The following is a 16,383-nucleotide window of genomic DNA, read 5'->3' as shown; positions in this document are numbered from 1 at the left end:
AAGCGTGCGTGTGTTATTGACGTGTAGGGCTCTGGGCAGGGCGAACGGAACAGTGCGTGACCCACAGACCACAGTATGTGTATAGAGAGACAGACCTTCATCATTTCATTAAGCAAAGGACAGACGGTTTGTCTTCCATTAGGGGGACCCGCATCACAGGGCCCGGCCGGCCGCTGGACGGGTCTCAGGCCAGCAGGCAGATCACATGGCACACTGGACGGTTTTGTCTTTGTCCAATTTGGCTAAATTGGTGTCACAAGTAACGTCCCACGGCTGAGGAGAGGAGCTGGATTCAGGCTCAGAGTAGACGGCAGATTTCTCTCTCGACCGCTGGGATATACATTTTAAGTCAAAAGAATGGTCGGATAATATAACACTACCCCCGAGGACATACAGTATACTACAAGTAGGCCTATCTTAAAATGGAGAGTTGTCTGTGTTTGTTCCTGATGATGCAGGCGATGCTGGCTTTTGGAGAGATGACATTAAATGACGAGGAGGAGATCGACCCTGTCAGCCTCCTGGGGAGCATCATCTCCCCCTCGGGGTTCCTCGTCGCCAGAGACGACCCTGTCGGCCTCCTCAGGCGCATCATCTCCCCGGGCGGGTTCCTCGCCAGAGGCGAGCCGCTCGTGATCAATCGGGACATCATGTCGTTCGAGGAGGAGAAGTTCCCCAAAGAACAGGGCAATGACCCAACGGAGGTCACATTTTCAACTGAGGATCATTATCATCATCATAACGGGGAGAAGTCAGACCCAAATCGGATGCCTGCCGATCCCGCTCCAATAGTCATGACCAAGGACGGCTTGATGAGGGGTCTAGTTGACGAGAAGTCGTATATATTCTACGGGATACCTTATGCGGATCCTCCCGTGGGAGCATACCGCTGGAAACCCCCCCGGCCGCTCAGCTCGTGGCCCGGGGTGTACGATGCCACCTTCCCCAGAGCAGCGTGCATGCAGGGATGCAGTGGGCCCATCTCGGATGAGTGCCCTCAGAAGGTAAGGATGGGAAGGACACGTGAATGGTCACTGTCATACAATAGCCTATATATTCATGTTATTATTATTATTATTATTATTATTATTATTATTATTATTATTATTATTATTATTATTATTATATATGTTTTATTTTAAAGCATTCTATACAGGTAAAGTGTGTTCTGTACTTCTGCTATTCCTTTGCTCGTTGCAACAATTTAATCACATTATGATATTGCTTGTTCAATTAACTCTGTTGTTTACTTTATGTGTAGTGCATGTAAAAAGGTGCTATACAAATTAAGATTAATAATGAATTGCATTTTTATGTGCCTACTCAAAGAGCTTTACAATGGTTCATTCATTCATACATTGGGAGGTGAAGTGGGGAACAGTCGACGCCAGCATCCTCACTTCCCACATTCACACACCAATGATGGCGAGCTCACACCGACCGACTCATTGATTAGGTTAGGTTATTATGCTATGATGATATAGCATTAGCTGGAGACAACACACACACACACACACACACACAGTCACACACAAACACACACACACACACACGCGCACACACACCAAGAAAGAGAATAAATAAATAAAAAACGCTTGTACTTTTATTCCCATTATTAAACCAGGAAAGCATCTGTGTCATTTTAGATTTTCTTTGCATTGGCTATTCAATAGAAAGCAAGGCTTCTGTACACCTACAGCAACAGGTGCGTAGAGGAGAGGGACGACCAAGTGCCCGACGTCACGAAACAGCAGAAACACCCGCACACTGTCTTCAAATGCAGTGAAAATGTTTAAAATGGTAAATGGTGCATTTATATAGCGCCTTTATCCAAGGCGCTTTACAGAGGATTGTGCATTACATTCATCCATTCACACATACATTCACACATACATTCACACACCGATGCCGGAGGAAACCATGCGAGGCACCAACCTGCACATCGGAGCAATTTGGGGTTCAGAGTCTTGCTCAAGGACACTTCGACCCTAACTCTGGGGGAAGCCCACAGGGTTCGAACTGGGAACCTTGCGGTCAGGGCCGGTCCTGAGCAATCTGGCGCCCCAAGCAGGATTTTTCGCGGCGCCCCCCCCCCCCCCCTCAAAAAATAAAAAAATAAAAAAAGTTTTTTTTTTTTTTTTTTTACTCTGTCCCAAAAATTGAGGAGACACTGTGGAGGCACTGGGGGTCCATTGGGGAGGCACTGTGGGGACACTGGGGAGGCTCTGTGGAGGCACTGGCGGGACACTGGCACTGGGGAGACACTGGGGAGGTACTGGGGAGGCACTGGGGGGGCACTGGGGGGACACTGGGCAGACAGAGTTGGGACAGAGTAAAAAAAAAAGTAAAAAAAAAAAAAAATGTTTTTTTTTTGTTTTTTTTTGGCGCCCCTCCCCCATGGCGCTCGAAGCCGCCGCTTCGTCGGCCTGTAGGAAGAACCGGGCCTGCTTGCGGTTTCCATCCGGTCACTCTACCCCTGAGCCACTGCCGCCCAGCAACATTTCGGCCTATAGAGCCAGGCCCAGGAAATAATTCCCAATGCATTTTTCCCATAGACATTTCAAAAAGTATTTATTTAAAGACCTTTTAAGCATTAGAATTATTAATTATTCTTTCTAATTATTTGTTCGGCCCAAAAAATTGTGTTTGTTGTCATGATTTCTCACAACTCGAGTTGGCTTTGTACGAGGCTTAAAAGGTCTTTAAATAAATACTTTTTGAATTGTCTATGAGGAAAATGAACAGGGAATCATTTCCTGGGCCCTGGTAGGGGGCGGGACTGCGACGCTTACTGCCTTCATCAGGCTGTCTTGATGTAATATGCATAAAGATAGCCTGATGAAGGCTGTATAGGCAGAAACGTTGCTGTTTCCCTGTTAAACATTTTCACTGCATTTGAAGACGGGTGTTTCTTCTTTAGCATTGGCTATAAAAATAGCAGATACAAGCCCCCACCCCCCCTGTTTTCTTTGTCTGATTTGTACTGTTTATGTTTGTCTATTCTGTGTTCTTGTGTTTTGTTTTGTTTAGTTTTTTATCTATGTTTTGGTATTTATTGATCTCTGGAATCCCCTTGAAAACGAGATGGTTCATCTCAAGGGGCTATTCCCAATAAAGAAATTTCAACAACATCGTTGTGCCACGCTTACATCGTTGTGTACATCTGCTATTTTATTTTTGAACATTTTTCTCGAGAAGTACTAATTTTAGAAGGCATTGGTGGAATTGGCCTCAGGCCTTCATTTATTTACACCGGAGTCCTTGTTCCGAGTTGAAAAAATATACGACACGTGGCGTGCTCTAATCGTGTGTGTTGTCGTTGTTCCCTAAAAGGTGAGCGAGGACTGTCTGTATCTCAACATCTTCGTGCCCCTGGACGTGAACTTCAGCGCCCCGCTGCTGAGACATCTGCCCGTGATGGTGTGGATCCACGGAGGAGACTTCATCGTGGGCACGGCCTCCAAGCCCCTGTACGACGGGCGCTTCATCAGCAACTTCACCCACACCCTGATCGTGAGCATGGAGTATCGTCTGGGTGAGAACATAACCCATTTCGACCTGAGGCTTCTGTTTTCAGGTCGAAAAGGTCTGAAAAACCTCATGTTTCTATGTCAGCCTTTTTCATGTCAAGGACCCCCAGAATTATCTGTATTTGGCCACGGACCCCCATCTGAAAATATGTTGTTCCAGGGACGCCCCTCCCTCCCCCCAGAAGCAAAGATTTGAGTTAAAAACTTTCACTGTGAAAGAATATATATTCAAAGATTTGCAGCTCATTTTCACAATTGCTACGAGCTTGTAGATCTGCTATTTTTCAATAGATAAAGTATAACATAATGGTTAAAACACCAAAAGGGGTTACCGTCCCGAATGGGTTTTGTCATTGTGTCTGTCGTTTCGCCAGCCGGGGCTGTAGTGTAATGAGTGGGGGAGGAGGAGGGGGAGGGGGAGTATGGGGAGGAGGAGGAGGAGGAGGGGGAAGAGGAGGAGGAGGGGAAGGAGGAGGAGGAGGAGGGGGAGAGGAGGAGGGGGAGAAGGAGTAGGAGGAGGGGGGATTCGCTATGCCGCTGTGGGACAGGACTGGGTGTGCGACTCGAGCGCCTAACAGGGGTCTCGTGGAAGTCATCAGTGTATAATGTCATCATATTGTGTGTGTGTGTGTGTGTGTGTGTGTGTGTGTGTGTGTGTGTGTGTGTGTGTGTGTGTGTGTGTGTGTGTGTGTGTGTGTGTGTGTGTGTGTGTGTGTGTGTGTGTGTGTGTGTGTGTGTGTGTGTGTGTGTGCATGTGCGTGCGTGCGTGCGTTTACTGGCATTACTATACTTGTGCAGGCCAAATGTCTCCACAAGTACACTATTATTAAATTGTTGTTTTGTAGAGTCTGACTTCCAGAAATAGAAGCTGTAGATTGACAATTCTCAGCCCTAAAAAACCCTACAGACGTGCGACAGTATTATAACTCAGGCTTTAGGTGTAAAAAACTAAGTATGTCCTTGTGCGTGTGTGTGTGTGTGTGTGTGTGCGCGTGTGCGCGTGTGTGTGTGTGTGTGTGTGTGTGTGTGTGTGTGTGTGTGTGTGTGTGTGTGTGTGTGTGTGTGTGTGTGCGCGCGTGTGTGAGAGTGCGCAAGTGCGTGTACTCGTGTGTTCGTCTTTGTGTATAGTATGTGTGTGCAAACATCTGTGTGTGCATTTATACTCATGTATATCTCATGTCTATGCGAGTGTGTTTGTGCGTGCGTGCGTGCGTGCGTGCGTGCGTGCGTGCATGCTCGCTCATGTATGTGCTGCAGCTAGAATGTGATCATTGTACTATGACAAATACCTGAGCATGCATGTTCCCAATGTCATGCGATGGAACGGCCACATGCAAGTGATTTGGCTCCCAAAAGAGACGACAAGGACAAAGACATAGACACATTAATAACAATATAACATAATAGAACACGAGTTCAAACATGACTAATGTCCACCTCGTGCTTCACTCACTCATCATGTAAACATGACTAATGTCCACCTCGTGCTTCACTCACTCATCATGTAAACATGACTAATGTCCACCTCGTGCTTCACTCGCTCATCATGTAAACATGACTAATGTCCACCTCGTGCTTCACTCACTCATCATGTAAACATGACTAATGTCCACCTCGTGCTTCACTCACTCATCATGTAAACGACACGTATGTATTATGATTAAAGGTGCATTCGGGTTCCTCGTCTCGGGAAAGGATCCCAAAACCTCGGCTGCAGGGAATTATGGGATATTGGACCAGCAAGCAGCTCTTCTTTGGGTCCAACGGAACATTGCAATGTTTGGAGGTGACCCCAGCAAGGTAATCGCGCACGCACACACACACGCACACGCACACACACACACGCACGCACGCACACACACACACACTCTCCCACTTGCTACAGCAATACACGTCCCAGCAAGCCAAATTACGTCATGATAACGTTATGATGACGTCCTCCAGTGACTCCAGTGACGTTCAGGACTAGGCCAGATCACAGCCCATATGGGGATGATCTTTACGTTCAGGACTAGGCCAGATCACAGCCCATATGGGGATGATCTTTACGTTCAGGACTAGGCCAGATCACAGCCCATATGGGGATGATCTTTACGTTCAGGACTAGGCCAGATCACAGCCCATATGGGGATGATCTTTACGTTCAGGACTAGGCCAGATCACAGCCCATATGGGGATGATCTTTACGTCATTTCCAGGACGTCTTCACCAGTTGAAATAATATAGTTTATTCTGGGCCAGATCTTATGACTGAACTTAAGTTGACCTGGCCTCGATCCGTCTTAATGGGCAGAATTTATGTTGGTTGAAATCAGGTGATATTCTTGGCCAGATCTGACTGGTCTTGGTTTGACCTGATCTGGCCACAATCGAGACCGTCACTAATTTGTCTTGACTGTGCTTGCTGGGGTACTGTAATCACTAGCCGTATTTATGAAGTGCTGCTGTTAATTATCCAACTTTAGAAATCTCTATGAGGCCATTTTTCTGCAGCAATTTCTGCTGATTTTTGTTTTTTTTATGCAAGACGTAAAGCCAGACGTACGTATACCATATTATCCATCCATCCATCCATCTTCAACCACTTATCCATAGTCAGGTCGCGGGGGCAACAGCTCCACCAGAGTGCTCCAGACTTCCCTCTCCAGAGCAACATTAGTGACTTCCTCCTGGGGGATCCCGAGACGTTCCAAGGCCAGTGAGTCGATGTGTTTCCTCCAACTGCACCTTGGTCTGCCCCGGGGTCTCCTCCCAGTGGGACGTGCCTCGACGACCTCCCTAGGGAGACGCCCGAGAGGCATCCTAACCAGATGCCCGAATCACCTTTCGAAGAATTCGAAGAAGCAGCGACTCTACTCCCGAGTCTCTCTCGTGTGACTGAACTGCTCACCCTATCTCTAAGGGAGATGCCAGCCACCCGTCGAAGAAAACAAATTTTGTATACCATATCACTGTATCTAATTTACTAGCATCCTATGGCCATACTGTACACACAGGAAGCTGTAACCACTTTACCTTCAAAAGACACAATGACTATTGTGTCACATTTGATATTTATTTCCCATCAGACCAGACGTGCTTATATCTTTATTCCGTTGCCGATGTGCTCGGCTAGATTGAATTGGATGTAAGTCTGGAAAACAAATTGTTCCTTGTTTTTTATTTTTTTATTTTATAATATTTTCTCCCAGGTAACGATATTTGGGGAGAGCGCCGGGGCCCAGTCTGTGAGCCTCCATTTAATGATCCAGAGCAGCAAACCTCTGTTTAAACAAGCCATCTTCCAGAGCCTTCCTTTCTCCATTCCTCTCAAGACCAGGTGAGGAACACACTTCTTATCAACTGGCCCGGGGTTTCTTAATCTCAAGGTCGGGCACCGGTGAAGGCCCCTAGAATGTTCCTTAATATTGTCCTTTCTACTTAATCGTAGCTGGTACGTATAGGTACAGTATGAGTTTATTATCGTATTAGCCTGAACCCATTCAAAAGACATTCTTTCAATTGCACTTAATTCTCAGGACGCCTGGAGACGTCTTGGGCACAAATTAGGTTAAGTCTTTCGATTATTATATGACATGAATTGGGAGGAAGTTTTTTAGGATTGCTGAAAAGGTAACATCTAAATGTTTGAGAAATGCACATATAATATTTGTATTCAAGCCGTGCAACAGTGTTCAGTCTTCATATTATAGGCTTAGACTACAGATTAGTTAGACTTAGAGCTGACCAGAGATACTGTGTGTTTGTGTTTTGTTGCTTAGGCACGATGCCCTGAAGCTTGGTAAGGGTTTTGCCAAACAGGCCAACTGCACCGTGAGTGACATCGTGTGCCTGCTGTCTCTGAGTCCACAGGCTGTCCTCGCTGCCCAGATAAAGTCAAGTAAGACACCACACCACACCACCCCCTGCCTATAGAAACCTAAAACACTATAGTGGGGTCCCCAGGGGTCCTTGAGGGAGTTCCACGGGGTCCCCAGCTAAATGATAGTTATATTAACTGATTGTAAGAGCGTCGAGCACACACACATGCAATATATGTCCTAATAATGATGACTGAACCAGGCTGGGTACACTTCCCTTTCTTGAGATTCAAACTCCTTTTTCTGTGGAATTTCTTCACCTCCAACTTCCAAGTAAACACAAGGTGGCATGACTTGCCTACCTACTATAGTAGTGATATTGTCATATTGATGCATGGACATTAACTCATGCAGAGAGTCTTGTGTTCACAGATATCGCTGCAGTGCTATACCTTCATTTATACTTCTGTAGAATGACTGTTTCAGTCGCCAAAGATAATAAGCATTTTGGACTATAGTCTGTTTTTCTTTGAGTTTTTGTTAAGGTGGTTGTAAACTTGTACTGTTAAGTAACTTTAAATTAACCACCTGTGTGCACCTAACAAACACACACGCTCATATTAACTGTATATATGATGATTTCGGGTGTGCCAGTACAGTACAGTGACAGTACAGTACAGTAGAGGGACCCCCACACGGTAACTCTGTCATTTCTCAACCGTTTCGGATGTGGGGCGGCTCGCTGGAATCAGGCCGGCACCCTGGGTGCGTTCCTGTGGGTCTGGTAACCTGTTCAGTCTATACCAGTGGTTTTCAACCATTTTGATACCAGGGCCCACTATTTATTCTGCATTTAGCCACGGAACCACCATTTGATGAGGTTTAGTCTCTCAGACCCAAAACTAAAGTTTTTTTGTTGTTTTTGTCCACAATTCCATGCTGAGAGATAACAGGCAAACTGTCAAAATAACAATTCTTCTACATGTTCTGATTGTGTAGATTATTAAGTAATTCAGATGTTTAACAATAATGTAACTCTTGGGAGTGTAAAATGAAACCAAATGGACCCATAAGGGTCCATTGGTTTCATTTTACACTCTCAAGAGTTAAAGAACTATAAGGGTCCATTTGGTTACCAACTCTCCAACATTTAGCCGCATGGGGACCACCTGGAACCCCCTCAAGGACCACTGGTTGGAAACCACTGGTCTATACATTTCTATAAGTAATACACTGATTCCAAAGACTCGTCTCACATCCCCCCCCCCCCCCCCCCTCCTCCCCTATCTCTCTTTCAGGTTCCAAGATCATAAACCCATTCCGGTTCCTGGAGATCTTTGAGACGTGGGGGCCGTACATCGATGGAGAGCTGATTAAAGAGCAGGCTGTCACTGCCTTCCAGAAGGGCCACTGGCAGAAAGAGAAGTCTGTACTCCTCGGTATGACACCCACGTACGCATGCACGCACGCGTACATTTAACATCCTTATTTGCATTCACATTTTACAAGAAATTTCTTGAACACAAACAATAGTGGATGCGCAAACTTGAAAAAACTCTACAACAAGTGCTTCAGGATACAGATCACGGGTACAGAAAGCATCGCCTTCTCCATATATGGCGACTGCCAATTATTGAATTTTGCCGATGCCTTAGCTCTCGGCTTGGGCATGCCTGCAATCTGCAGGCCCCTCACAACTGATTTATGGACATTACCGGTTAAAGGTTGGGTGTTTTCGATTAATCTATCATGGTTAACAATTCTTATCGCTTTCAGGCACGACCTCGGAGGAAGGGGTGATCTTTGTGTATGGCGTCTTCACCAAACCCGTGTCGGCAGTGGAGTGCACTGTGTACACGACGGCCATCTTCAAACAACACGCCCTCCGCGTCCTGCACAAATACCTGCCCATGTATGTGGATGCTGACCGCAGGGACATGCTGGCTCAGGTGAGACGCTGACCGCAGGGACATGCTGGCTCAGGTGAGACGCTGACCGCAGGGACATGCTGGCTCAGGTGAGACGCTGACCACAGGGACATGCTGGCTCAGGTGAGACGCTGACCACAGGGACATGCTGGCTCAGGTGAGACGCTGACCACAGGGACATGCTGGCTCAGGTGAGACGCTGACCGCAGGGACATGGCATTGGAAGGACAAGGTATTATTAGCCCTGCTCACTGTATATTTCACTCAAAATGGCTACAGAGCCACAACACACCACAATGTTAACTTGTGGTGATATGGCAAACATTTTTTCTTTCACTTAATTTTTATTGAGAAGAAAAAAGGACAACAAAAAACACACAAAGGGCTGCATTTTTCATACATTACAATACACAATAAAAAATACTGTACTCATACATTGGCAATGGGCTGGAGGGAGAGATCCCACTTTTCCCATTTTGTTTTATAGAACTTGTCCTCTTGTAGTTTTTTCCATGATGTATATTTCCTCTATAATGACCATCCTTTGGTTGGTGGGTCCTGTTGGTACCAGCGCCTTGAAATCGCTTTCTTACTTGATGCTAAAAGGATCTTGATTAAATATTTGTCACATGTTAGATGTATCTTCAGGTATATTCCCCAGCAGTAAAACATGTTGTTATAACATCTTTAAGAAGAACATTGATTATTTTATTACGATATATCATCACAATATCAAGAGGTATATTTTATATATAGGGTTAGGGTTGACTCCGCCAGATTGCGGCAGTATTGAGTTCACAAGTTCCCTCCTCCTGCCTGGATCTTGGCTCTCAAGCAGAAACCATACCAGAAGCAGCGGGACAAATATGTCTAGTCTTGTTAGGTTGTGTTTTTATTTGCACTGTGGCAGCGCTTCAATACGTCATCAGTATCGTGTTGATCCCGCCTCTAGCGGCCGCATACGGCCGTATATCTCTCCGGTCAGAAATGGCTCGGAGTACATCGTGACATCGTCTCTGCCCGAGAGATGGGAGCAGGAGGAACTCACTGCTGCCACCAGCTGGCGGAGTCAGGTTAAGTCAGTCCTACCATGTACTGGATTTAGCTAAATTCACACTCAAGACTTTCAACAACAGTCAGTCACCCTGTCTCCGCCTACAGCTGTCCCCAATCTGTCCACAGTTATATTTTGGTTTTAGCCTACGTAGTTTGATGTTAAACACAATGGACCAAAACAACACACCAAAGATCAAAAGACATACTCCTGCCATTGTCCTTGACTAATGCGACGGCTGATCCTCCCATGCTGCTCAGTGGCTGTCCACTGCTCCCAATACCGGTGGTTAGGATGGGTCAAATGCAGAGAACATTCTGAGTAGCCGCATTGTGCAAATCTACCAGAGCCTGGCGAGGCCAGAACTTTATGTCGGTGGTTGCGACGTAAATACAAAAGTCGTCAAATAAAGTTAAATAATGGCCAGTATATCGGCCAGACCAATGTATCGCCCGGTCTGGTAACAGCAACAGTGAAAGAAAGAATATTCAGGGAAACTAATATGTTAACTAACTAGTATGTTAACTAACTAATTGAGTATCTGCTGCCATCCATGTACAATCCTCTACTCTTCCCCCAGATCGTCACAGACTACGTCTTCCTGTGTCCGTCCCGCAAGGCGGCGCGCGCGGGCAGCGCCGTCGGCAGCGCCGTGTGGATGTACGTGTTCGACCACGTGGCGTCGGACCACCGCGTCTGGTCGGGCCTGACCTTCTGCTACCAGCACGCCTGCCACGGCGCCGAGCTGCCCTTCCTGTTCGACAGCGCCTCCGTGGCCAACTTCTCGCTGTCGCAGCCCGAGAAGCTGCTGTCCAACCGCATGCTGTGCTTCTGGGGCGCGTTCGCCCACGCGGGTGACCCCTCGTCGCGCGTCCAGCAGACGGCCTTCTGCAGGCAGCAGCGCGTGCCGGCCTGGCCGCGCTACTCCGACACCAGCAGCTGGCTGGTCATGAACCTGACGGTGCGCTCGCACTCCCAGGTGGGCACCAGGGACCATATATGCGACTTCTGGGACAAGCTGGGCATCTACTAAGCTTAGTGGTTCCCAAACCTTTTTTGTGTCAAGGACCCCCAAATCTGGCCTGGGCCGTGGCTCAGCGGTCCAGGCACCTTGGCCGGTAGTCCAAGTCTGGCAGTGTGCCGCGGGTTCGACTCCCGATCCCGACGGCCTTTACTGCATGTCACTCCCCCATCTCTCTCCCCCATTTCCTGTCAGCCTACTGTCTGTCCCTCTATAAAAAATATAAAATAAAGGCGAAAGCCAGCAAAAAAAAACATTAAAAAAAAGGACCCCCCCCCCCCCCCCATTTGAAAACATATGCCAGTGACCCCGATAAGGGAGGATTTTTTACGGCTCTAGCAGTGATTCCGAAACATATTACCGGTAATTTCATGGACCACGCATTATGCTACGGACCCCCGATTTAATGGCATTTCTATCTCTGGTACCCCAATTTATATTGTAAAACCACTGTTAATTTAACTCTGAGCGTGTACAAATGGAACCAAATTTGGTTCCTAACTATCTCTAATTGAGCTAGGTACCCCCTGGAGCTACCCCTAGGGGTCCGCGGACCTCACTTTGGGAACCCATGTACTAGCTAACTGCTCTACTGCACGTGAGCGCGTAGATAGCTACGCGGAGACAGCTGGAAGAGCGTTTTGTAATATAATCTTTTCGTCGAAGATTTCTTAGACTGACATTGAGTCTCAACCCCCAGTTTGATATGCTGAGTCTAGGCCACGGACCCCCATTATTTATCCCTGGGACCCGAATCCACAGTGTTGATTTATGTGTTTATGTGTCGATGGGTACCATATCGAGAATGGTACCCATTTGGTTCCATTCTCTCTGAGTTACAGACCCGTTTGGGTTTGGGTCCCCGGGCCACACGTTGAGAGCCATGTGATCGTATCATGTTTTAGTTTTAATCCATTGAGACCTGGAACGCATCCATGTCACGTTAGCGTTTAACCACATTAACCATTAACCCATTTTGGGCGGGAACCCCTTTTGGTGTTTTAAACATTATGTTATAATTTAGCTATTGAAAAATAGCAGATCTACAAGCTCATAGCGCGCCACCGAGTGGCGCGCTATGAACTTGTAGGTCTGCTATTTTTGAAAAATCGTTAAAATGTGCCTCAAATCTTTCCGAAAATTGTCATGATTTAGAAAACTTTTTTTTTTTTAAATTTCGACGTCAGGCCTGAATGGGTTAATGGATATTAATTGAATGCCATTCATCACAGTGAGAACACGCAATCCACCTTGAACTTCATAGTATGAGGAAAGAATGCAGGGCAGTCGTTTCTTACATAGACATGTCATTTTAGAGGGAAACTAAATCACAATACACCGTTTATTTAACCCATTTTGACCTGAGATCAGATTCTAAAAATGTCTTCTACATCCTGACAGTTTTCTGAAAAAGCTATGTTTCTATGTCAGTCGTTCTTCGATTTTTCAAAAATAGCAGACCTACAAGCTCGTAGCGCGCCACTCGGTGGCGCGCTATGAGCTTGTAGATCTGCTATTTTTCAATAGCTAAAGCATAACATAATGCTAACACCAAAAGGGGTTCCCACCCAAAATTGGTTTATGGAATCCAACACTGTCAAACAGGACAATCTGAAAAGGCATCATTGTAGATTTAATGTGCTCAATGTTTCACTTCAAGTAGCATTTTGTGATCATCCTTATGTCATATTTCTTTGCCTAGAGTCCTCTGTCTCGCTACAGTATTATAAACATACCATTGCTGTTACTGTGTCTGTGAAATCCTTTTTAGATTTTGTGTTAATAAAGATCACTTTTTTTTTAATTGAATGGATCAAATCCACTATAATTGTTGTTTGTTCTCAAAATGTAATGCCATAGTTCATCATACAAAAGTATAGTGACAATAGGAGACCTAAAAGCACAATTTTAATGTTTTTAATATAATGAACGGTTTTCGACAGCAATGATGTAAATTATGTTATCCCTCAGGCTTCATTATCCAGCCTGTGTTTATCACACTCGTATGTATTCACAAAAACAAATATCAACAGTTGAATGTAATATTTGACCTTTACAGTCCACGAGGACATAGTTCATATGTTTTGTTTTAACCTAAGCTGCATTGAAAAAGATTTTTCTTACATAAGTATGTAATAAAATGTCATGCTATGTCCGTCCGATTCATCACATTGTCTACACTTACATTTAACAGCAGGATAACCCTTAAATGAACACGTCGCACATTCTAAGCATGTCATAATATAAACAAGAGATTTGGTCCTATATCTTGCGCCACCCCTTACCCCTTATCCCTAAACGTATTTGCCATTTTTTACTATTTTAAAACATTTTAAAATAGTTCAAATAGCCGATCGACAAGCTAACAACGTGTCGATGTAGATTGGTTAGTTGAACTATTTTTAAATGTTTTAAATTAGTAAAAAATGGCATAAGTTTATGGATAAGGGGTAAGGGGTGGCAAGATGGAGCCTATGGTGTAAAGCAGTGGTTTTCACCCCTTTTCATATCAAGGCCCATTATTTATTGGGTATTTGAGCCACGGAACCACCATTTGATGACATTTAGCCTCTCAGACTTTTTTTTTGTTTTGTGGACAAGATCTTGTCCACAATTCCATTCTGTATTGATGTTGATACCATTACGAGAGATAATAGGCAAACGTTGAATTGTGTAGACTTCTTGTAAATTAAGCAATGCAGATGTGTAACAATAGTTTAACTCTTGAGAGCGTATTTGTTTAATTTTACGCTCTCAAGAGTTCATCATACAATGAACCTCTCAATGAACCTTGGGCAAGACATTGAACCCCAAATTGTTCCCAATGTGCTGGTTGGTGCCTTGCATGGCTTCCGCCGCAATAGAGGGTATGCGTGTGACATCATCAAACCAGGAAGTTATGCAGGAACGCCTACTGAGTGGCAAAAAACTACTTTCTGGCCTTGACAGCCCATACATCCACACAGAAAAGTCTTATCTGATTGCATTAAACAACATTAAACAATGTTAAACTCACTTTGCCACTCGATGTGCCATTCACTTTAAGCATGCGCATACTCTCTATCGGTGTATGAATGTATGTGTGAATGGGTGAATGTAATGCAATGTAAAGCACCTTGGATAAAGGCGCTATATAAAATGCACCATTTAGGATAGCAGCCTGGTCTGGGCAACCAACACCTCATGGTGTCTCGTCTGGGGGTAACCTCTGTTAGGTTTCTGAAGTATTGTATGAATGGATTCCATTTTAAAACAAATGTACCGTTGGAGAATAGACAAAATTATAATTTTTCAATACAGAATGAGATCATAAACGACATTTAATTGGTAATATCAGTTATCGGCCATAACAGCAATTCTATTATATCGGATATCGATATCGGCCAAAAATGTCTCATCGGCACATCCCTAGTTTAAATGGTTCAATGTTAGTGAGACATTCAGGACACACAAGTAATAAGTATCACAATCACAATCGGTTTTATTGCCTGGGAGTTGTTTTTTTTTACACAAATGAGGAATTTGTCTAAGTTGAATATACTGTAGTTGAATATAGAAACATCTCACTTATTGATGTCACATGCAGATGGACAGGCATGGACTGAGATGCACTCAGCGTTGATCTGAAATCAGATTAAGAAATTCAGAGTTAGGGAAAATAATATGCATAAAATAACTGAATTTGGTTGAATGTGAACACTAGGGGGTGGCACTGTGCCGTCAGCAGGGTACTGATTCTAGTGTACTCATCATCAGGGTGCATTTGTTAAAATAAAAAAGAAAGGGAAAAGGGACATTTTTGTGTCATCTTAATTAATCCATACTAGTATATACACAATAATACAAATAGATGATCTACAAGCTAACAATGCATCACATTGTGAGTTTGTATATCTGCTATTTTTGCTAGGGTCGTGTTTAAATCATTTAAAAAATATAAAGTCAAGAGGTTTTGACAAATTTCCCCAACGGATGCCAGGCTTAGTGTGGTTAACGTGCATTTTCTTTAAATTCTTAAATTGTGATATTATAATATCAAACGTAACTATCAAACATCAGTATACATGAATGAGATGACACTCAGAGAGATGACACTCAGAGATGGGGCGGCGGTGGCTCAGGGGTAGAGTGCCTGGATGGTGCCTGGATGCCTGGATGGCAACCGTAAGGTTGCCAGTTCGAACCCGGGCTCCCGCAGAGTTACTGTCGAAGTGTCCTTGAGCAAGACACTGAACCCCTAATTGCTCCCGATGTGCTAGTTGGTGCCTTGCATGGTTTCCGCTGCCATCGGTGTATGTATGTGTGTGTGAATGGGTGAATGTAATGCACAATCTCTGTAAAGTGCCTTGGATAAAGGCGCTATATAAATGCACCATTTACCATTTTAGATGACACCCACAAAGAAGAAAAACAAGAAAAAAAGTGTTGTAACCTGCCGTTATCTTCTTCTTTCTAATTATTTGTTCGGCCCAAAAAATTGTGTTTGTTGTCATGAATTCTCACAACTCGAGTTGGCTTTGTACGAGGCTTAAAAGGTCTTTAAATAAATACTTTTTGAAATGTCTATGAGGAAAATGAACGGGGAATCATTTCCTGGGCCCTGGTAGGGGGCGGGACTGCGACGCTCTATAGGGCCCACCATTTTCAATTAATCAAAACATTAAGAGACGTACGAATATACACAACTATATAGTCAAAACAGGAAATCATCATAGAGGAGGTAAAAAGGGAAAAGAAACATATACAGTGAGCTGAGTGAGGAGGAAAAGGGGTGGGTGGGGGAATCAGATTTTACGGGGCCAGTTTCGAATTGCAGCCGTCCGTAGGTGCCCTTTGAGAGCAGTTTTGAAGGAGTCAAGGGATTCGCATGTCTTAATGACTAAATTAATTTAGTCCCTTGTTTGTGCCGAATCTGGGTTGCAAATGGTTTGTTGAACTCCCTGGTGTTGTTGGTGTGGACTTCGTTGACATTAAGGAAGTATTTAGACAGGTACATGGGTATCTTGGATCTTGGTGGTGTATCGAATCTTGTGGACCAGACCCATTGCAA

The 16,383-nt window shown here is 44.7% G+C and overlaps 1 protein-coding gene across 1 annotated transcript; it reads left to right on the top strand.

Moving 5' to 3' along the window:
• The first annotated feature begins 16 nt into the window (after positions 1–16).
• Positions 17–13,137, top strand: LOC306916559 (crystal protein). Its single transcript, XM_079494472.1, has 9 exons — positions 17–73; positions 459–1,004; positions 3,334–3,535; positions 5,197–5,330; positions 6,722–6,849; positions 7,292–7,410; positions 8,629–8,769; positions 9,107–9,279; positions 10,893–13,137. The coding sequence occupies exons 2-9, from the start codon at positions 462–464 to the stop codon at positions 11,343–11,345; spliced, it is 1,893 nt and encodes a 630-aa protein (XP_079350598.1). The 5' UTR covers positions 17–73; positions 459–461; the 3' UTR covers positions 11,346–13,137.
• The last annotated feature ends 3,246 nt before the right edge of the window (positions 13,138–16,383 follow it).

The sequence above is a fragment of the Electrona antarctica genome (genome assembly GCF_951216825.1).
Source record: "Electrona antarctica genome assembly, chromosome: 23".
NCBI lineage: Eukaryota > Metazoa > Chordata > Actinopteri > Myctophiformes > Myctophidae > Electrona > Electrona antarctica.
This window is presented reverse-complemented; position numbering and strand designations above follow the sequence as displayed.

Excerpts from the sequence above, each read along its gene's own strand:
- LOC306916559 (XM_079494472.1), top strand. The coding sequence starts at position 462 with ATGCTGGCTTTTGGAGAGATGACATTAAATGACGAGGAGGAGATCGAC. Across the intron at positions 1,005-3,333 it reads CGGATGAGTGCCCTCAGAAG|GTGAGCGAGGACTGTCTGTA; the intron begins GTAAGGATGGGA and ends GTTCCCTAAAAG. Across the intron at positions 5,331-6,721 it reads TTGGAGGTGACCCCAGCAAG|GTAACGATATTTGGGGAGAG; the intron begins GTAATCGCGCAC and ends ATTTTCTCCCAG.